Raw genomic sequence first — 20,884 nt, 5'->3', positions numbered from 1 at the left:
ACTGCAGTTAAGGACAATAAGTCAATCCTCTGCTACCAAACAAACGTTCATGGGAGGCATCCATGTGGTTTCACATTCAGTTTAATTAGAACAATACTACTGATTCATTTGTACTTGGACATAATTTACTGACAGTATGAAGGATACAAGCAACAAACAAGTTTAAAAGGTAAGCTGGCCTAGTTGTGTGGGTGATGTTTGGCAACAGTCCTCCTGCTTCATTAAAAACCACCGTGGCTACCACAGCCGTTGTTTCAGTAGACATGAACCATGCCGTACAGGAAAGTCCAGAACAGGACGTAGGTGAAGAGCCCTCCTATGAGCCCCCCCGTGAAAAGCGGCCTTCGGGATTTAAAGTACTTATTCCATCGCCGCCCGGCTTTCAGCACCAGGAGCACGGAGAGGAGGACGGATGCCAGGAAGTAGAAGATGAAGCCGTGCAGGCCCGTCAGCCCGAGGATCCCCGCCGTGGCTCCCGACAGGGCCGACACCGACGTCCGGCAGTAGTCCAGGATGGCAGCGTTCCCTCGCACGGCCGCCTCGCTGATGAACTGCGGCCCCTCGCGCTTGGCCACCACCGCGGCCATGGCTCCCAGCCGGGCTCCGGGATCTCCTGGCTCCCAACTGGGCTGGGGGAGAGCAGACGCGCGCTGTGCCCGGCCCGCCGCCTCCCCGGGGCCTGCTGAAGCGGCGCCTCCCGCGGGTCCCCCCGGCACCGCCCGCCCCGGCCCGTACCTCTCATCCACAGCCGCACGCTGCTCCGCAGAGCCCTCAGCCGGACCCTACCGTTACGCGTCGCGCCCTGCCAGGGGACAGCACACGGCACCCGTCACCGCAGGCCGGCCCCGCCCGCACGGCTGGGATAGCCGAGGTCGCCTGCGGGCCCAACTTACCCCCGCGGCGGCACCGCGCGCCTCCCCACCGGAAGGTACTGTCAGCCATCTTGGCGCGGGGGGCGCCGGGAAAGCGAGCTCACTTCCGGCGGGAGCTGCGAGGCGGAGGGCGAGGCGGCGCCTGACTGGCTGAGGGCAGCAGGGGGCGGGGTCGGCGGAGGCGCTTTTGTTCGGGCGGCGGCGGCAGCGGCGGCTGGGTGTGTGGGGCCATGTCGTACGTGCCGGGACAGCCTGTCACCGCCGTGGTGGTGAGGCGAGGCGGGCCGGGCCGGGATCGGGTGGGCGGCGGGATTCGGTGCGGGTGGAGGGAGCGGGTCAGAGCTGGACCATCCCGGGCGCAGGAGTGGGAGGAGGGTGCGGTCGCTGGCTCCGTACCGCTGTTCGCTCGCTGGAGCTGAGCCGCATCGCTCCTTCTCTCGGTGCGAGATCTGGACAGAGGAGAGCTCCGAGCGGCTTCGTCCCGCCCGGTTGTGCTGCTGAGGAAGGGGAAATTCAGCTGTCGTGATCCGGTGCTGGAGGAACCGCTCCTCTGAGCGCGGTGTAACGCTTCGCGATGCCGTTTCTTTGTTCCGTAGCCGCAGGACGCGCTTTTACAGGTTATGAGCGACCATAATTAGAGCGGTGCAAGGGAAGCCTGTGCGCGTCTGCCCGTAGGTAGAGCAGCGGGGCCGCGCAGCGCTGCCCGCGTGGCTCTGGGCACGCCCTGCCCTTCAGCTGCGAGTTCCAAAGCAGCTTTGATTGTCGCTGTCTCAGCTGGGGCTGCGCCTTTCCCTGTCAGCTGGGAATCGCAGCTGGCTGCTGCGCGATATTCGTGGGCAGTGTTTGTCAGTTGCCTGTATTCAACAGGCAGCGAGGAGCCCACCTCTGCGTTACAGAGATGCTGATAACGTTCGTAAGGGAAAACATCCTATTAATAGGTCGGCACTGTGACTGGCAGGGTGAGGAGGAATGCCAGGAGCTGATAAAAACCAGCACTGGTGAGATGTGAGTGATGACCAGTCAGCGAGATGTGACTCATGTTTAGAAAACTACTTTCCCCTTGTTTCTCAGGGTGGTGGTGAAAGACTGACTCGGAGCACAGCTGTATAAAGGTGTGAGTGCCCTCCTACCTGCAGGTGGTTTCCTGTTCTGCTGTCATAGGGCAGGGCTGAGAATGGCTTAGAGCCAGTTGACACTTCAAGACTGCACGTGACCAAAAGATAGCAAATGCTGTGTGATAGTTCTGTGTTGCCAGCAGTTTTTAGATCTGTTAATCATCCATCAAACCTGCAGGTATTGTGAGTAATAACTCCTGCTGAGGCTGTGGTACAGCCTGCTCTCCTAGAGTTACCTGAGGTTTATGGTACCTGTGGCAGACACAGAACAGTCTGAAGAGGTCTTGAGATTTGTCAGTAATCACAATGCAGTTATTTTGTCATCTTCTCTTTTTAGCAAAGAATTGAAATACATAAGCTTCGCCAAGGTGACAACTTGATCCTGGGATTCAGCATCGGAGGTGGCATTGATCAGGACCCTACTCAAAATCCTTTCTCTGAAGATAAGACTGACAAGGTTAGAGCATGTTAAATTCAGCCAGCAAGCACTCCTGGAGTGCATCTGGTTTCTGTCCTCTCACACTGTTGGCTGAAGTTATTTTGTTGGTATCTTTTGCAGACTGAGCCCGTGTTTAAGTTAGCTCTCCTCAACTTTTCTGTTCTTCAACACTGGACAAACCTGTTTTTATCTAGAATGCTGTAATATACTACCATGTGTTTTTGCACTGTTAGGTAGAATGGCTTTTCTGTAAAGTTTACTCACAGTAAGTGAATGTTTTTTTTTCTCCCCAGGGTATTTATGTAACAAGGGTGACAGAAGGAGGCCCAGCAGAAATTGCAGGACTACAGATTGGGGACAAGATCATGCAGGTAAGCACAAAGACAAGTGCTAATCCAGTACCATGTGCACGCTACAGGCAGATTTCTTTCTTCTAGGCACTTTCCAGGGCAGTTTGTAAGGCTTACAAAAACAGTTGTGCTCTGAGAACTAAGTACTAGATATACTTACAGAGCAGTTAATTATGAGTCCACAGCTTGTTTCCATAGACTGGATTTTGAGAAGAGCTGCTAGGTGTAGGTCATCTACAGGCAGCCAACAGCCTCTTTGCATACTGAAGCCTCGTGTTGCTTTCCTAGGTGAATGGCTGGGATATGACAATGGTGACCCACGACCAAGCTAGGAAGAGGCTGACAAAAAGAAATGAAGAAGTGGTCCGGCTGCTGGTGACCAGACAATCTCTGCAGAAGGCTGTGCAGCAATCCATGATGTCCTAATCGGTGATCAAGCTGGGGAAGGGTTAGGGAGGGAGATGCACAGACTGGATATCAAGTGAGGAAGGATTGTCTGGAAAAAGTACATGTTCCAAACTGTGGTAAACACTATTTTTACTTTCTCTGGTGTAATTAACAGTAGTTAAAGTTTAGTCCCCTCAGAGTGCTTCTATAAAGCTTTCCCTGCAGGTACACGGGAAGAAAACCTTATTATAATCATGGCTTTCAGGAAGACAGGCCAACCCCTGACTATCTAAGGAAGCGCTCAGAAAAGCTTCAGTTCTAACAGGATTCTTCTGTAGCACAAATGTTTCCTATTCAAGAAGAATTTGGCTTCTGCCAAGTAAGATAAGAGGGGTTGCTGTACTTAAGCTTTTCGAAGTGAGCTGTCCTGTCCTCCCATGTTATCTAATTAAAATGCCTGGACTAAGAGTTGCACGCTGCTGTAGAAAGGAGCACTGTACTCATCTCACATTGTGTGCTGGTTAGACAGAGTATGCTGAAGGTTTTGGGGGCATTATGGCTTACTGCAAAGACTTGCTGTACAGAGCAGCCTTTTCAGCCAAACAACTGAGTATGTTATTAATACCTGTTAGATTTAGTACACTTAGCAGGTATTAAAAGTTTTGAGACACTACAGTTCAACTTTGGTATTGAAGAAAACTTAATTCTCCTTGTTCCTAAGTAATTTGTAACAAATGAATCAAGTTTAAATGAAAGTAATATGAACCAGGATGAGCAAATTAAGAAAATGCTGTTGCTAGACTTACCAAAAGAGCTGCTTGTATCTATAGTCTCCAGTTTCTTCACTGTTGTTGAAGTGGGAAGTGTGGATTTCAGTCTGTCTTTCAATCTAGAAGATTGTTCAAATGACTGACTTATTGATTGAAGAGATGAATATGCCAGTAAATTGTCCAAGTGCCTCTTGACCAAATTTAAATTTCTGCACAAATAATTACATGGCATACTAGTGGTTTGTTAATGAGCTAGCTTTACAGTTATCCCCAAACTGGAGATTCTAATCCACCTCCATTGATTCATTATTGATACTCTCCTTAAGCAATCTTCAGGTAAGCTTGTAAATAGAACTTGAGGTGGTAGTCTAACTTATTCAGTACATTACTGCTGTGCCATGTATGTATGTTTTATTACTGGATCTCAGACTTCTGCACACGTGTGCAGATGTTTATTTACCATTTTTATATCTATTAAATTACTCCAATACTGCTTTTGGATTTTGTAACTTAAGAATTCAGTGGTAAATTTTAAGGTTTTCAAGCTGGAGTTATTTTTGTTACTGTAAAAACTGCTCCTATTTGTACTGCTATTTCACTTGATTTTACACACAATAAAACAAAGCTGGATTACCTGAGTTGTTTCTCCTTACATTTAATAATGCCATATCACTCAACTGCTTCCAGCTGAGACATCATTTCTGCCTTCAAATGACAGATTTTTGACTACATCATTACAATGCAGTCAAGGTTAGCAAGTTCTGATTTCATTGTTGGGTTTTTGTAGCAATTTCTTCCTGGAACACACAACACATACTTAGAAAGTTGCACAGGAACAAAAATGTGTTTGATACCTTTAATTAGTGGGCTGTTAATTAACATGATCCACTTCAAAACAACACCTTTGACAGTCTAATCATTACCATCCACAGTTTAGAATTCAAGGCATGTCAGTGGAACCAAGCAGAGTTAAGTTAGTGCACTTGTCTTAGCACCTTTGAAAGAGGCTTAAGTGAGCTAGGAATACAGTTTCTTATTATTATCAGTGCTTTTTTTTTTTTTTTTCCTCCTAGAGAAAAAGTTCTAACAGTTGTAGTTTGTTTTTTTTTAATTATTCCCCTAGCAACTTTATTAGTCCTTCAGTTACCACTGCTGCTGTTGCCAGCCCACCTGAGTGGTGCTCTACTGTGGTTTGGTCTGCAAAGAGTCAGCAGCAGCAGAGCTTAAATCCACAGACCACCTTTAGTTATTAATATCTTAAGTGGTTTAATATGATCTCATTTTTGGAAGCCAGAGCTTTGGGAGTGGTACATAATTGAAAAAATGCAGTTTTGGTTTCTTTCCTGTTGTTAGTTGAGAAGATCCACGTGTTGCTTGGCCAGCTCAAGCTAAAGCTGGCTTTGCAGCTTCCACAGGCATGAGTCTTCCATCTGCAAGTGGAGGCTAGATAGCCTTATATCCTTTAGAGTATTTGGCAAGGCAGCTTGTATTCCATACCAGGGCAGATTAAAATATAAACAGATCAGAATAAATAATCAGTATTTCTGATAACTGGTAGTAGGCATCTTCAAATCCCTTGGCCAGGAAGAGGCAAGTTCAGTTTTTAATGTTCAGAGCTGTCATTCACAAGGTTCATACCCCCATCTCCTATAAAGGCAGTAGTGCTGAACCATAAAAACAATATCAAAGATGATGGAGAAGACACCCAGGCCAAACTTGGTTGGATCTCCGAAGACTAATTTCCACTCATCTGTCAAACACAAGATTAAAGGTTAAGACTAACTTGATGAGTTCATCTTATCTCAAGACTGCAAGACCATGCCATACAAAGTAAAGAAGTTCACATTTGTTACCTACATTACTTCAATACTTTAAGACTAACTAACAGACAGTTGGTACAAAGCAAATAACTCCTTCAAAATAGCTACATTATTTTCTATCTTCTAGGAATAGAGACATTAATTGTTTGTACAAGGACAGCTACAGTAGCACAGTCTCCCAAGGTAAAATCCTGTAGGTTTTTGTTTGCATTGTAGCAAGTTTCTCCCACCCCATTACAGAGGCCCCACCAGCTGAGATTCAGCCTTACCATTGTTGTATGACTGCAAAAACATCTGCAGAAGGCTGAAGCTTCCACCGATGAAATCTAATAATACATTTCCAATGCTCCATCCTTCTGTACTCTTCCGACGGAAATTCATGTATGCCTGAATGTGTAACAAGAAGTTTGGTGTGCCAGTCACCTGTTGTTTTTTCTGCACCCAGCCAAGACTAAGACCAGACAGGACTCTGCTGTCTACTGCAGTGTTGTGTTAGAGGAAATCTCATTCCAGTCTTCAAATAAGTTAAAGATGTTCCTAGCTGGTAAGACAGCTCACATACTAAGGCATCTTTGTTCATATGGGCTTTTTAGTAGCTGGGCCCTAGGTAATCCCAATAAAAGAGTGCATTTATGACATATACTATGTAGGAGCTTTACATTATTTTATCACTAAAAGGCCAACAAACAACAATTGCTGGTTTAGTTTAGTCTGACTTTCAAGAACGTGTGCTTTAGACTTATGTTACTATTACCCTAACATAAAAACAGAAAAATTCAGGCTTACCTGTGGAAAATATTTTATCAGTGTGACTGCTAACTTAATGTAAGAGAAGCAGAATAAGAACTGTAGCCATGTCATCTCCTCAGCTGCAGCAAGAAACAACGTTGTAAACGTAAAAATCCATGCAAGTGCCAGTAGTCCAACAACAGTTCTGGATACTTTCTGACCTGCTCGCTGAAAGAGAAATGCAGATATACTTAGAATGCCCTTGGTCCTACGTGCCCAGAACCTTGTTAGATAAAAAACAAGCTCAGTACTACAGAAGGTTCCAGTTCAAAACCCACTGCTGTACCAGTTAGGCTCATACCACGAGGGAACTCTAAGCCAGCAGCTGTAGGTTTGCAGCAGCTTTTGTGCAATATTCAAAAGCATTATTTAGAATGCTGTCGTTCATAAGAAAAATGTTGCTGCAGTATTTTTGAAGATTTATGATACCTATGATTCAGTGCCACCACCCATAACAAGCTCTTGTATTTAGTCTGATGACATCAACAGTTCCTGTATATGCAGAAAGCCACTAAAGCCACTGCTGTAAAAGTCATTGTCTCCCCATTCTTTAGTATAAAGTGATATTGCTCTTCACAACAGTGATAAACAGCTGTTACAGCTTCAGGTTTAGCATCACCAGAGGAAGCACCTCAAAACACAGTTACTAGGTAAAGCAAATCACCTGTTCAGATCAGAGCTTTTACAATGGCCACCTGAGTGTTAGTGATCAGTGTCACCTGAGAAGTGGTGAGAATTATAAACGGGCCTCTGCAGCTATTTTAGGTGGAGCTGGGGGAAGTCAATTGCAGGGAATTTCCTAGTGCAAAGAACACTCTGAAAGGTAAAGAATCAAAATGTGTGAGTATTTGTACTGTGTAGAACTATGATCTATGTGCTGACTAGAGATTGACATGGAAACTTTATAACTTGCCTATTTGCTTTAGTTATTTTGGGTCTTTAAAGAGTTTACTTGTAAGCTCAGAATGTTCAGGAGGCTGAAGTAGCAAAGCTTGCAGGAGTGGCTAACTCAAAAGATACGGCTGCTGGACTGTAAAGGCCACTGAAAGGGAGGGAAGATAGATGACTTCAGTAGGCTGGTAGGGTGAGTCCAGCAGAGGGAGCTCTGCTAGAGCGACCCAAGCAGTCCAGCGTTGAGTCTTACCTCATAAATACAGCACTGGATAATGGTGAGCAGTGTTAGAGCTACTGCATGAAGACTGAAGAAAACATCATTGATAGCCACAGGGTTCACGCCACTGGGGTAACTGAGTAAGAATTCTTCCTAAGTGCAAGAGAAACCAAAACTAGCTAAGTGTCATAAATCCCTTATGTAGATACCTCCACTCCTGAAAAATAGTAAAGAGAATAATGATTACCTTAATTAAGGGAATCCAGAAGAGTCCAACGTTAAACACACTGTATGCTATGAAGCCAGTAAGGTTTAGTGCTATATAGTCAAAGCTTAGTCCAACAACACTAGAGAAGGAGAAAAATATGATTAAACTTAAGGGATTACTTATCCCTAGAACATACAGCCAGATAGGCAATTTTTTTTTTCCTTTTTGTTGAAATCCAAAGCTGTAGGTGTTGTGATGACATGATGCTGAGTTCATTGAGTAGTAAGGTGAAGTATCCTTTCGTATGCCACACACTGGCATTCACAACTGCTCTCACTGCCAAGCTTGTTGCTGTCTAACTTTACTTCTTCATGGGCTCAGCCAGCCTGATAAAAATCATGCCAGTCTAAATCCACAGAAGCAGCAGTGCGTCTTTGCCAGAGTGATTGCTTCAGTTTTCATGCTACAGTTTTCCTACTTGCAGTCATTTTGTTTAAAGGGAGCTAATCTAATGATAACACTACAAATTGCTGTCTAGTAAGAAGCTCACAAGGGAAGTAAATTTTAAGGGTGTCAGCACAAGTGCCTTGGCCAGATGATACATGCAACGTGACATCACAGGAAACATGGAAGCCCTCCTCTATCAGGAGTTAATACTGGGTGGCAAACTTCAGAATCAGAATTTCTTCTGATCTACATCTGTAAAAGCTCACTGGTGCTGCATAAATTCAGGCCCAAACTTTATTCTGCTTCTCTTCCTGCCTCCAATCTTTTCGTGCATAATTCCCAAGAACAAAGATTGTCCCTGAACCTCGGAACACGATTTTCAGAAGTGCTTAAGGGACCTGCAAATGCATCTTACGTTTCCTTACCTTTTTCGTCGCCAGTTCTCAAACAGTTGAGGATAGAAGGAGATAGACCAAGCAAGGAAATAGATCCATCCAATCACCTCATCAGCATATTTCATTATGATGCTATGAATCACTTGAAATTGAATCCTAGGTCTGAAGGTTAATACAAACAAAGGTTAATTTGCCTGCTCATACTTTATTTCACAGACTTCTGCCTTGTTCTGCTCATAGAAGAAAAGCAAGCAGAGTCCAGGCATTGAGACAAAACAAAGATTCAGAAATAACTTCCTTGAAGTTTTTCCCCCTTTATTTAGTCTTCCTGTTATATTTAGGGTACGTCCTACTCCTATCCTCAGCCTTTTTCTTTCTATTCTACATAGAAATCTTCAAAAAGGCTATTTTGTGCCTATGGTTTCCACAGTCTAAGCACAAGGTCTGTTATGCAAGAGCAGTTTCACTTTTCATGCTCTGCCAGCAAAGCCCCATGATCATGCCTGGCCTGTTGATTGCTTTTTGAATGTGGTTATCTCTGCTTTTACTGCAAGTCTTAAAAGGAGAAGTAAAATGAGGAACTAACACAGGACTATCCTGTTGATAAGCAGCATCTGGGCAACATGGAACTAGAATCCAGTTTCTTCCCTTTTGCTAGATTGTTTTCCTGGTAGAGAGGACCAGAATCTGTGAACAGAGGGCTCCCATAACCAGGGAGCAGAACACCTGCATCTCCTTATGATTACGTGGACATACAGCATTAGCACTGCAGAGCAAGCTCTGCACACTAAGTGTAGTTTCCTGCTAGGCATTGACAAACATTTCCTGGATCAGAACATGTATTTTTGAGACTTTGGGGGTAGGTTATTAAGAGCAGACTAAAAAGCCATAAGTGCTCACAGTCACCTTGGTAAAAGTCCAAAATATCAATATTATACCACTCCAGTTCCCATAGCTCATATTTGTCTGACTACCTTGAGGGTTGCTGGAGAGTCACTACATCTTCCCAACTATGTATTGTCCATGTCCAGTTAGCTACAGGGAGAGGATTCTGTGAAGGATACTGTGAAGCAGTATAGTGAGCAGAACTAAAAATCAGTTTCTCACCCAGTTAAGTTGGAATTACTGGTATAAAGATAAACTGTTACTTGTCCAACATCATCTGCTTTCACTTGAAAGCCTGCCTTAGTGTGACCTGCAGGCAGCTGAATCTGCAAGGCAAAGTGGAGGAAAGAATGAGGAAAGTTGCACCATACCAGCAACAGGCTTTTGCCTAGAGTCATAAGTCCATTCTATCACTTACTTCATCTGGTAGCTCAATAATGGTGCCGGGTTTTGATGAATGTGTAATATTGAGAGTTATCACCAATGTCTCATTTAATGGAGCCCTGTATAGATGGAAGAGCCAAGTTAGACTGGTGCCTGAGTTCACTCTCACAGCCCTGAAACAATCTTTGTATCTGCTAATTCCTCAGAGCTGCAATGAACATAACAAACAGCCTGTACATAACAGTACCTACTTAATACTCAAAAGGACAGCAACTCTACATCTGTGAGCACTGTACTGATTTTCATCTGAACTAGTGACAGGCACTGAACAGTTACATGACCACATTTTGCCTCTGTTCCACACAAATAGCATAGCAAAACCATTACCTGAAGGGGAATAACAAGCTCAATGGTAGGATTTTGGGGACTATGAGAGGCACAAAGGATAGACAGTACTGAGGTAATAATAAGCAGAAATTACAGTAGTGATATAAGATAAAAAAGTAAAATAGTTCTGAACAGCTTTACCCAAGAACTCCTCTAAGCCTTTGTCCAGGAGGTCTGACTGCACAGCAGTACACTCTGTATCATAAGGTTCAAATGCCTGTAGCTGTCTGTGAACAAAATTGCTACATGCTTCTTTGCAGAAATAAGAGTTCCAAACTGTTGCACCCAGTTTTGCTACTTTCCTCTTCATCACACTTACTACACTATCACCTGGCTATTCCCTTCACATACACCTCTGCCCTTTGGAATCTTTAAGTGTAAGTATTTAACACTCCTTTCCTGGGAGAGGCCCAAGATAGCAAAAACACAGCTACAAAATGCATTGTACTGAACAGTGAGACTGGGTGCCTCAGTCCCTAATCTGGAGTCATTGCATTTCTTTGAAATGGTGAAATTTTTTGGTGAAATTTTGTGATCCTTCTAAGAAACGCAACTTTCTCTTCAGCACCATTTAAGAAGTGGAGGAACTCTACATATGGAAGGTAGTTCAATCAGCTAATACAAGGTAGACAGTATGAAATATCTTCTGCTCAATTTTCCATACAAATGGTATAGGATATTGCTGGAGACCAACTATATTTCAGATGCTGTGGCTCTATCTTGGTCCAAAGTAGTACTTAGTGATGTGATGGTCTAGAAGTGGCCAGTCACACTCAGATCAGGTTCTCTATATGCGCACTTAACTAAGTCTGTAGGGAAGTTTCTATCTATGGTGAAGTTCTACCTTCTTTTTCCTCCCAGTTTCATTTAAAAAAAAAAACAAACACCTACAAAACAAAGTTTCAATTCATCATTTTACCTCAGAGATATCGTGACATTTGTTGAACTCCCATTTTCTAACAAAACCACTTCAGGGACAGAGAGTACAGTGACTCCATCTGAGGGGGGAAAAGAAAATTGTCCATTACTATTTGCAGGGTAATATTAGAATAAATAAAAAAAATAAGTCAGTACTTCAAGGAGACTAAACAACTTAAAAGGAAAACTAAATAACCATCGAACATGTCACAAAGAAGCAATCTAAATATTTGAATTGCAGCAAAAGTTCACAAGAGGAAGCAATACAGTACTTTAAACTGACACTGCTTGTGATGTGATCCCAGTAACTTGGTAGGTATAGCGTTTAAAATTTAGTTTAAAATTACTGCTTGAGGTGCACGAGGTAACCAGATGTTCAAGCGAGATCCAAGCGTGACTCTTGAAGTATATGGCAAGTGTCCTGCGATAGCGGTCTGTGTGTGAGAACACCGCCTCAGCACAGCGTGCAAAGTCAAAGGTTGGTGTGGAAGCAGAGCTGAGGGAGGTGAGGTCTCCCCTGATGTGTGAGTTGGGGGGATGCCTCTGAGCCCCCTCACCCACCTCTCTGGGTCCGAGCAGGGACAGCCGAGCACTGACCGCCGTGCCCCAGCAGCACAAGTGCGAGGAGCAGAACAGGAGGGAAAAGCTGTCTCATCCTCATGGTGGATGAGCTGCACGAGAAAAAAAAAAAAAAAAAGGCTCTGTTCAGACCCTACAAACTTTGGGAGGGCACCAGCCCATTCGCAGCTCTAAAACAGCCCCATCCCAGCCCAAAAAGGCATTACTCTGTCAGTCCCCGTCTGCCAGACGGCCCTAGAGGTGCCTCCCCCTCCTCACGCAGCGCTCACCTTGCTCCCGCCACTCAGCCGCCCCCCCCCTCCCGGAACTACAAATCTCAGCAGCCACTGCACCCCCGCAGCCCGCCCTCCCGTAGCCGCGCGGCGCACGCTGGGACTTGTAGTCCTCGCCGCCCTCCCCTTAGGGGCGCGGTGAAGTGGAGCCATCCCACGCTTTAGGGTGCATTATACCTGGGTAGCAGCACCCGATAAAGCCCACATACCTCCTTCTAGCGCCGCAGCTCTGTCCCACGCAGCCCGGCTCTTCCCTTTTCAACTCCTCACGTGAGGCGATTGCCTATCGCCTCCTCGCCTCACGCTCCGCCGCGCGGTGTCACGCTGTGGCTGCTCCCGGGCGCCATCTTGGGCGCGTCCGAGCGAAGCGGGCGCAGGGCTGCGGGGGGGAGAGCGGCTGGTCGAAGGGTGCGCTGGCTGCTCGGGCTGTGTGTTGGTGCTTCGCTTAATGATGCGCAGGGTGCTGGGGAGGGCTGGGGAAAGGGGCGTTTTGTCACGCTCAAGATGGAGGTAGCACCCCGGCGCTGTGAGGGTGAGACATGTTTGGCCAGAGTCCTGAGGGCAGGGTCCAGGCTGTTCCCTCAGCGCTGTGAGGGCTCAGCACGCTGCGTGGTGCCCAGGAACTTTGTAGGCTGGTGTGTGGTGGGCGAGGTGAACGCAGTCCCGTCTGCCAGCAGCCATGGAGGGTGGGCCTGATTCTGTCTGCGTGCTGGGCATAGACCTGGGCACAACCTCCGTGAAGGCTGCCCTGCTGGTGGGGACAGAGCAAGGGCAGGTGGTGGCAGAGAGCTGCTCCAGAGAGACGCAGGCCTACACCAGCAGTGTGGAAGCTGGACTGCAGGTAAGGGCTGGAAGTGCTGCTGGTGGTTCCAGGATGGCTGCCTTGTAGTGGCTGGGTTGTGTTACTGGTTTATGGGGACTCTGGTGGCTTTCCTGGATTATTATTTTTTTAATTATTATTATTGTGCCTGGAGTGACAGATGGTTGCTGCATGTTTTTTGGGTATCTGAAATTAGAATTAATATGTTCTTTGCTTGGTCTTCAAGAAAGCCGAGTAAAGCTATTTTAAGAAGGACACAAACTGCTGGTTAAGTACTGAAGTGGTCAGGTTACAATGAGAATAGTACATTCGGTGTAATTCTTCAAGAACTTATTCCCTCTTTTTGTTCAAAATGGAGGCAGCTGCTGAGAACATTCCTTAAGTAGCACCATAGAGGTAAATGATTTGCCTCTACTTGAGCCTCTCACACATCTGAAATGGTATCTCAAGCTCAGTTTTCACTACGGAGACTCTGCAGGCCTGCAGAAAGTCTGATTCCGCTTTTGCTGTAGTCCCAGGTGTCACAAGACAACCTAAACCTGTTCTGTTAATCATCACCTTGTCTTTGATGCCAGTCAGCAAACAACAAGCACTTGCCAACTGGGAAGGTATTTTGCACTTCAATGTGAGATGGAATTCTAACTGGAAATTCCCCATGGAAATAACCAAAAGCATAAACACCTGTTAAAAGGCTTTATTTCTGTTGTGTTGGTCAATCAAATAAAGCATGAATCACAAACATGAACATAAAGTATCAGCATTCTCTAGGCTAGCATTGTGCTTCCAAGGGCTCATTTCTAAGCAGATATCAAACAGGCCAACCTTTTTCCCTACACCTACGTTTTCACAGCTAGAAGTTTATATACATACAAGAGCACACATCTGTGTATGTAGGCTGTATTTAAGTACTTTGGCTTGCAATCTCCATTCTGATCTGTCAAAGTAATCTGAGTCTTCATGACTTTTTTTTTATTAAAAAAAAAGGTATATTTGAGTATTATGTCTTAAGAAATTAAGAAATATTTGGCTTTCAGTGTAAGATGCTGTTATCTCATTCTCAATTCGCTAGTATTGGTTTTGGGGTTTTGTGGTTCATTTTGTATTCTTTCTTTCAATTTAGTAGTGAATATTATTCTAATGCGTGCTATTAAGCTAAATGAATTCTGTTCTTTGCTTCTGACTAGAGTAGCCTTGTTTAATAAATACAGTGAGTGAGTCCTAATGGCTCTGTGCTCAGTGTAATGTTTCATGATTACAGGGTATGGAGCAGGACAGCGGGAGGATAATAAGAGCCCTGAATGAATGCCTTGCTGCTCTACCTCAGCAACAGCTTCAAAGAGTCAGTCACATTGGCATTACAGGGCAAATGCATGGGATTGTGTTTTGGAAAAGAGATCAAGGTAACATTAATTTTTCGGCATTCCTGTGTAGAGTATTATGATGCAGAAAACAAATTCTGAGCGCTGAAGTGATCTGTAAGAAACTACTGCATGTTCATCATCTTCTGTGGGGATTTTGCTTTAATTACTGTCATTTCAGCTGCTGCCTATAAATAACCACATTGTTCACACAGATTGTTTGGAGGGTTTATGTGAGATCCCTGTGGAGCGAGTGCAGTTATAAATGTGAAGGTGGAATTGCCTATATGTGAATTGTTAATTGTTTGTCCATCATATGCTACCTGTATGGTCTGCTGCTGTTTGGAAGAACTTCTGGACCACATGGATTACTTTTTTTATGAGGGGAATGGCATTAAAAAGAGCAACACTTACCTACTTGTTCAGTACCTCAATACTTCTACTGCAGAAGCAGTATTAACGCTTCTGTGTGTGCCTTGGAAAGCAAGCTATACTTGGTCTGTATGTTAGGTTATGCACAGCAGTAGCTATCCAACAGGGAATATTGCTATGCTAATTTGAAATGCTGCTTGGCAGCACAGTAAGAGGAAAAACTGAAAATCAGTAATAGGAGATAAGCAGAGATTTATTGTAAATTGCAGAAGAAATTTTCCAAAAGTGCTGGTCACTGGCTATCAAAAGTTGCCAGTTTTAATTGCTTAAGGAGACACAGTGCTATTCATTACTGGTTGCAGTTTTACTTTAAATACTAAAATGATTGCAAAGAAAAAAAATCCAAAGGCTGATGGACTGAAGGAGCTGTTGCTTGCTTTCCAGCTGTCCCAAGGGCTGTATAACAAAACCTCTTGGGTTTGTGATAGACTGATAGGCACAGATTTTTGTGTGATATTGGTTAATATTTTATTTCCTAAAGCCACATGCTACTTTTGTTTCATTTATATCTTGTGAAAGAGGATGTTTGCTCCCATTTGTTTGAGTAGACTAAGTGAATTCATGCACTTTGGGATACAAATTAGATTTTTAATAGCATCCTTTAGGGTTAGATTTATGGTTAATAATATTTCTTTGGATCCATTTAGAACTGAGCATTTTGAAAATTGTTTCAAACAGATCTGATAGAACAGGGAATTAAGACAGCAAGAAAAGGCATCCATTTGCTTGTCATGTTTCCTGTAATATTTCCCACCTTTCATGGCTGCTTTTTACTCTGTGTGTATACTTTCAAAGCCCTATATCCAACCCAAGAAACCTTTTAAATCATATTTTGCTGGTCAGTTAAGCAGCCAGGTCTCTTCTGTGACCTGAAGGAGAAGTGGCACTGCACAACTTGAAAGCCTCCTGCCACACCAACAACAAAACCAAAAAAGCTGCTTTGGTTACAGGGCCAACTGAATACAGCATGTGGCCTGTCCTGACCCCACGTTGTAGCCCAGCATTATCTGGGAGAGCAGTAGTTGGCAGAGGCTGAAGCTGTGCTGTGGAGCATGCTACTAGCAGACATTACAGAGGCCAGTGCTGGAGCTCAGCCTCTGCTTGATTTGCTGCTCTGAGGTGTCTGTAATCTGCCTTAGGAGTGCTCATGGGGAGCAGGAAGCAGCACACTGCACTGGACCAATGCAGACGTTGCTGAGAAGGCTCTGTGCAGCCATGAGAAGTTGCCATAATTGAACTGATGCCTTTGCATAGAAACATCTGACAGCTTAACGAAAGGTGTAGTGATCTCTGTTGGAAAAATTAAAAAGTGCTAGACTGATAAAACTGAATTAAATCCTTCTCTGGATAGGGAGGTTCTTTGGTACTTTGCAGTCCATTGCCTAATACATGTAGAACTAGGTTTGCAATTGCACTGACTCAAAAGATGGATGAAACTGTGCACTGTCCATCATACAAATACTGTGCTCTTCAGTCACGATGTGGCAGTTCAGCTCTTGTATCTGAGAGCTGTCATATCTGCTTCTTACCTCTCAGCAGAAATGCAAAATTATTTGAGGATGATTGGAATTATGATGTTATGTAGGACGGAAACTGTGACTAATTAATTTGATTATAATCGCTATTGGGGTGACCTCACTGTTTCTGCTTTTTTTTCCCCATTGTATTTGACAAACTCAGAGGATCTGGAAGTAAAGAATGCCAGGCAGTGAATGCACTGCTGGTAATTACTGGACTTCTCAAACACTGTTATGTTTCAGGTTGCAAGTGGACGGAGGGAGGTACTGGCCCTATCTTTGAGCCAGAGGAAGTCAGTCATCTGGTTACTTGGCAAGATGGCCGCTGCAGTCCTGCCTTCCTCTCTTCTCTTCCTCTGCCACAGTCACATATCAGCTTGGCTACAGGATTTGGCTGTGCCACCATCTACTGGTATTTAAAGAAAAGGTATGTTGTTTCTCAAAAGGGCATCTGTGTTAGGCTGTTTCACTTACGGTTTCTCATCTTGAATTTATATGACAATTAGTATTCCTGTAGTATGTTAATACAACTATGAGCTCAGGGGCTTCTAATCATAATATTAAGTACTCAGAGAGTATTTGTAATGGCAGATTTTAATATAAACTGTGCAACTCAGCATGCAAGTCTTTCTGACCTCATTAAGAATATTGCAGATCTTTTTAATGAAAGGAAAAAATTTTGACTACATAGAAATAAAATAATTATAGTCCAGCCTACTGCTCAAAGAAAGTCTACTGAAATAGCTTGAACACTAACTTTGGTTGTGCACACTGTGGAAAGTACAAACGTGCCTAAAACAGTAACAGAGTTGATTTGGCTGGTTGCTGCCAGATGTTAAAGAAACAATCCCTAAATTAATTTCAGTTCCTTCCTTCTTTAGACACCACGATTCTTATGAAGTGTTACTGATGCTCTGCTTTATTGTGGCATTTTTGCAGAGGATGCAGTTTTTCACTTACAACATTGCACCAGAAGGATTTGGTCTTCAGTTTCATCTGCAGGAGGCTACATTTCTCAGAGATGATGTCTTCCTCATCCATAAGTTGAGGCTAAATAGAGACATATCTATTAGATGTTGTTTTCAGTCAACATGTGTTCAGTAGATACCTGGGATGTGACATGATCTTGCTTTAGAGCCGTGCAACTCACTAGCCCAGTCTTTGATTTGTTCCCGTTCTGTTTCACTACTTGGTACATATTCATTTGTGTAGTTTGTGAATCTTATAGCAACTGCAAGAATTCACTTGTTTTTCTCGAATGCTCTGGAATGTGACATTCTTGTACAAATAATTATTATCTTCCTTGTATGTTTTGCTGTATTGTTCCTTCAAACCTGGATGGCTCGTGCCACTGTCTCTATCTTCCATGAGGAAATACCAGCAGTGTTGCTGCTGTGGTAAGAGCTTGGAAAACAAATCCAATTAAAAACCTGCACAACAGCAAACAAGCAAAAACGAACTAACAGAAAACAATAACAGCCCACCAAATCCAATTTAATCACTGAGATACTGAGATTACTGTTTTGTTTTTAGGAGATGGGACTGCATACATCTGAAGTTCCTGTAGCACTGGACATAACCTTGCTTCCAAGGTCTAAAAGCTCCCTTTGCTGATTTTCTTTTTAAAATGTTTTGTTTAAAAGTCCAGACTTTCTGAAGTCTTACGATGCAGCTGGTACTATCCATGACTATGTGGTTGCCATGTTGTGTGACTTGAAGAAGCCACTCATGTCTGTCCAGAATGCCGCCAGCTGGGGATATTTTAATTCCAGAAACAAAAGCTGGAATACTGACATGTAAGTGCTAAGGTCAATCAGTGGGTTTCGTGCTTTGTGTCAGGTAAAGTGAACACCATTTTGGGCTCTAAGTATGAATGTGTTACAAGTAGAGTGATCTTACTTGTGGTGTGGCTTGTACTGAAGGACTGTTGGGTTTTCTCTTGTTCTGTATGGTGTCTGTGTCTATGTTATATAAAATTATGTATTTTATGGCACTGTATTTTTAGAAATACCTAAGACAGCATAGCTGAGAGATTTATCAGACTTGTTCTCTCTTTCTGTTGTGTGATGGTGGGATAGGATGAAGAAGTGAATGCTGCATCTAAGGCTGTGATGATAAAATACTGTTAATAATGGCAACTTCTTTCAACAGAGCTCCCTTGTAACTGCTGAGATTTATTGTTGATAATAGTTACAGTTTTCTAGGGGCTATGGGATGTCTTGCAGGAAACTGGTTTTATTTATTTATTTTTTCTGATTTGCTCTTTCAGGGCAAAGCCATAAGGCTGTGTGTATTTCAGGGCTTAGGTTAGGCCAGGATTCCAAGATCTTCTCCTGAAGGTAAATTAGTGCCTAATACCTTGGAAGAGTGTCAGAAACTTGCAGTTGGCATGCTGAACTCCCACTAACCTCCTGTTTTTGCTGTAGCAATATAGTGTGCCTTGCAGTTTATTTGCATAAGGAGTTTGTTGGACTTAACTCTTTGTGATTTGGTTTTGAACCACTAACTGCATGACAGCTCAAAATTCTGAAGAATTTGTTGAATTTGTTGAAGTTGAAGAATTTAAAGCTGAATTTTTATAATTGTCCCTTGACTGTGGAACTGCTTGTCTGTCTGACTTTTTATACAGGTATTGCTTCATCATCTCAGGTAATCAGATTGTATATAAAGAAAAGCTATTTGTTCTTCCAGACTATTCTTCTTCACTCAACCTGTTGAACTGGAACTGGACTGAGCTTTTTAAACAGATGAAAGCATCTGCAAATCCAGCAATTATATTTTTTTCCTGCAATGATATTGTTCTGATTGCAGATTGAAAAAGTCTGGCTTTCCTGTTCACTTGCTTCCAGAGGTGGGAGACCCTGGCAGTATTGCAGGCAGGACAATCAGTGCATGGCATGGAATACCCAAGGGAACAAAAGTGGGAATTGCTCTGGGAGACTTTCAGTGCTCCGTTTATTCCTGTCTGACTGAAAGAACTGATGCAGGTACGATCGTTTTGATATCTTGCTTGGTTTTCTCATTGTCCTCCTTCAGAGTAGGACTGGAAACACTGAATTTTTTCTTTTTTTCTCTAGTTCTCAATATCAGCACCTCTGCTCAGCTGACTATCTCAATGCCCTCGGGTTTCCAGCCTCCGGAGACACCGGATCCTTCCTCAGCTGTCACTTACTTTCCTTACTTTGATGGTGACTACTTGGCAGTGGCAGCATCACTTAATGGGGGCAATGTGCTAGCAACATTTGTGAACATGGTGGCACGGTGGACAGAAGAGCTAGGTAAGTTAATTTAAGGGTAATTAAGACTTACAATTGTGGTTGATCACGGTAAAGGGAAGCTATGGTAACGGAGCAAGCTCAGGGCTGTTTTGTCATACCGTATAAGGAACAAGGATGTAGGCCTGATCATGCTTCCTCAGTGTCTGGAATTTCCTTTGGAAGCTAGTGAATGTGTTTGGACAGTCATCTTTGGGCTCAACATTCACACTGCCTCTAGATTTGGGGGTTTCTTTTGTTTTAAGAACAGAAGAGAATGTTTTTTGCAAGTTGTTTTTTTTAAAGGAAAGGTCAATAAATTCTAGAACAGCCTCTGAGTTTGTGTGGCTGCAGTCCAAAAGAGTCCCTTGATTTTTGTCTGTTGCTTTTAATGCGTATTTTAGAGCAGTCTGATGGATTTTAAGATTTAAACTCATATTTATCATCTAAGTGCTTTAAATGTGGCGTTTATGATTGTGGTGTTTTGGTTTTCATTGTTGTTGTTTATTTTTTATAATCTCCTGGGTTCCACAGTGCAGAAATGAGCTCTGAAATAATTCTTTCAGTGAGTTCTTGAAGTGAACTCAGCATTTCAACTTCAGTGGCTGAGTTGTGTGTGAAGTCTGCCATTATTGCCTTTAAGAGGTGCTGTTTTCTGTGACTTTGCACAGTGTAGGCAGAGACAGATGGTGTATTACTAGAAACAGCCATTTCTTCAATCAGAAAAGGTTTTCTGGTATGACAGATAGTAGATAAGTTTGGATTGAGAGAACTGAGTTCATAATCCTGGAAAAACAATGACCTTTGATGCAAAGGAAGAAGGCATACAGCATTTTTCTGAACAAATAACTCAATATTCATTTTAAGTCTCCACGTGTAACGTATACTAAACCTCTTCAGAATAATAACGTGACATTTCTGATCTGCAGGATTTCAGATTCAAGAGTCTGCCATCTATGCAAAGATAATCAAAGCAGCCTTGGACCAAAACGACAGCCATCTCTCAGTCCACCCAACCATATTTGGAGAGAGACACACTCCTGAGCGGTTGGCTTCAGTGACCAGCATTGCTGCCTCTGAGCTCTCCCTGGGCCACGTAACCAGAGCTGTGTGCAGGGGCCTCATTGAAAACCTCTGTTCCATGCTGCCAGTGCAGCGCCTGCTGGAGACAGGAGTGCGGAGAGTTCTGGGGAGCGGCAGCGCTCTTGCCAGGAATGAGGTGCTGAGGCAGGAAGTGGAAAGGATTTTTCCGTTCCCTGTGGTTTATGGGAAAGATGTTGATGCTGCTGTGGGGGCTGCCATGGTGATGTTCCAGGGAAAATAAATTACTGTTTGGAATGGCCTGAGATGCGTCATCTTTTTTTAATTATTATTA

At 43.7% G+C, this 20,884-nt stretch overlaps 4 protein-coding genes across 6 annotated transcripts; 2 read left to right on the top strand and 2 right to left on the bottom strand.

Moving 5' to 3' along the window:
• Positions 1-63: 63 nt before the first annotated feature.
• EMC6 (ER membrane protein complex subunit 6) lies at positions 64-972 on the bottom strand. Its single transcript, XM_052689196.1, has 3 exons — positions 894-972; positions 736-802; positions 64-629 (listed from the first exon to the last, which is right to left on the bottom strand). The coding sequence occupies exon 3, from the start codon at positions 585-587 to the stop codon at positions 255-257; it is 333 nt and encodes a 110-aa protein (XP_052545156.1). The 5' UTR covers positions 588-629; positions 736-802; positions 894-972; the 3' UTR covers positions 64-254.
• A 31-nt stretch (positions 973-1,003) lies between these two features.
• Positions 1,004-4,571, top strand: TAX1BP3 (Tax1 binding protein 3). The gene is made up of 4 exons (XM_052689195.1): positions 1,004-1,141; positions 2,325-2,444; positions 2,720-2,797; positions 3,065-4,571. The coding sequence occupies exons 1-4, from the start codon at positions 1,103-1,105 to the stop codon at positions 3,200-3,202; spliced, it is 375 nt and encodes a 124-aa protein (XP_052545155.1). The 5' UTR covers positions 1,004-1,102; the 3' UTR covers positions 3,203-4,571.
• Positions 4,572-5,029: 458 nt separating this feature from the next.
• Positions 5,030-12,469, bottom strand: CTNS (cystinosin, lysosomal cystine transporter). Of its 2 annotated transcripts, none has more exons than XM_052689188.1 (11): positions 12,338-12,469; positions 11,839-11,948; positions 11,279-11,357; positions 10,007-10,091; positions 9,811-9,914; positions 8,734-8,865; positions 7,901-8,000; positions 7,687-7,806; positions 6,540-6,710; positions 6,023-6,140; positions 5,030-5,683 (listed from the first exon to the last, which is right to left on the bottom strand). In XM_052689188.1, the coding sequence occupies exons 2-11, from the start codon at positions 11,936-11,938 to the stop codon at positions 5,553-5,555; spliced, it is 1,140 nt and encodes a 379-aa protein (XP_052545148.1). In that variant the 5' UTR covers positions 11,939-11,948; positions 12,338-12,469; the 3' UTR covers positions 5,030-5,552. The 2 variants fall into 2 exon arrangements, with proteins under 2 accessions (XP_052545148.1, XP_052545149.1); XM_052689189.1 differs by lacking the exon at positions 12,338-12,469 and adding an exon at positions 12,126-12,179.
• Positions 12,470-12,678: 209 nt separating this feature from the next.
• On the top strand, positions 12,679-20,855 carry SHPK (sedoheptulokinase). Of its 2 annotated transcripts, XM_052689184.1 has the most exons (7): positions 12,682-12,969; positions 14,207-14,348; positions 16,499-16,682; positions 17,899-18,051; positions 19,067-19,242; positions 19,333-19,533; positions 20,439-20,855. In XM_052689184.1, exons 1-7 carry the CDS (start codon positions 12,808-12,810, stop codon positions 20,831-20,833), a joined length of 1,413 nt encoding a protein of 470 aa, XP_052545144.1. In that variant the 5' UTR covers positions 12,682-12,807; the 3' UTR covers positions 20,834-20,855. The 2 variants fall into 2 exon arrangements, with proteins under 2 accessions (XP_052545145.1, XP_052545144.1); XM_052689185.1 differs by lacking the exon at positions 17,899-18,051 and having other exon boundaries at positions 12,679-12,969.
• Positions 20,856-20,884: the final 29 nt, after the last annotated feature.

The sequence above is a fragment of the Tympanuchus pallidicinctus genome, unplaced genomic scaffold, assembly GCF_026119805.1.
Source record: "Tympanuchus pallidicinctus isolate F22 unplaced genomic scaffold, pur_lepc_1.0 scaffold24, whole genome shotgun sequence".
NCBI lineage: Eukaryota > Metazoa > Chordata > Aves > Galliformes > Phasianidae > Tympanuchus > Tympanuchus pallidicinctus.
Note: the sequence above shows the minus strand (reverse complement) of the source record. Positions and strands in the feature narration are given on the sequence as shown.

Coding starts and splice junctions, on each gene's coding strand:
- EMC6 (XM_052689196.1), bottom strand. CDS start 587: ATGGCCGCGGTGGTGGCCAAGCGCGAGGGGCCGCAGTTCATCAGCGAG.
- TAX1BP3 (XM_052689195.1), top strand. CDS start 1,103: ATGTCGTACGTGCCGGGACAGCCTGTCACCGCCGTGGTG. Junction 1,142..2,324: donor AGCCTGTCACCGCCGTGGTG/GTGAGGCGAGGC, acceptor TTCTCTTTTTAG/CAAAGAATTGAAATACATAA. Junction 2,445..2,719: donor CTGAAGATAAGACTGACAAG/GTTAGAGCATGT, acceptor TTTTCTCCCCAG/GGTATTTATGTAACAAGGGT.
- CTNS (XM_052689188.1), bottom strand. CDS start 11,938: ATGAGGATGAGACAGCTTTTCCCTCCTGTTCTGCTCCTCGCACTTGTG. Junction 11,358..11,838: donor CCCTGCTCGGACCCAGAGAG/GTGGGTGAGGGG, acceptor TTCCCCCCTCAG/ATGGAGTCACTGTACTCTCT. Junction 6,711..7,686: donor TCCAGTGCTGTATTTATGAG/GTAAGACTCAAC, acceptor TTTCTCTTTCAG/CGAGCAGGTCAGAAAGTATC.
- SHPK (XM_052689184.1), top strand. CDS start 12,808: ATGGAGGGTGGGCCTGATTCTGTCTGCGTGCTGGGCATAGACCTGGGC. Junction 16,683..17,898: donor TACTGGTATTTAAAGAAAAG/GTATGTTGTTTC, acceptor TTTGTTTAAAAG/TCCAGACTTTCTGAAGTCTT. Junction 18,052..19,066: donor AAAAGCTGGAATACTGACAT/GTAAGTGCTAAG, acceptor TTCTGATTGCAG/ATTGAAAAAGTCTGGCTTTC.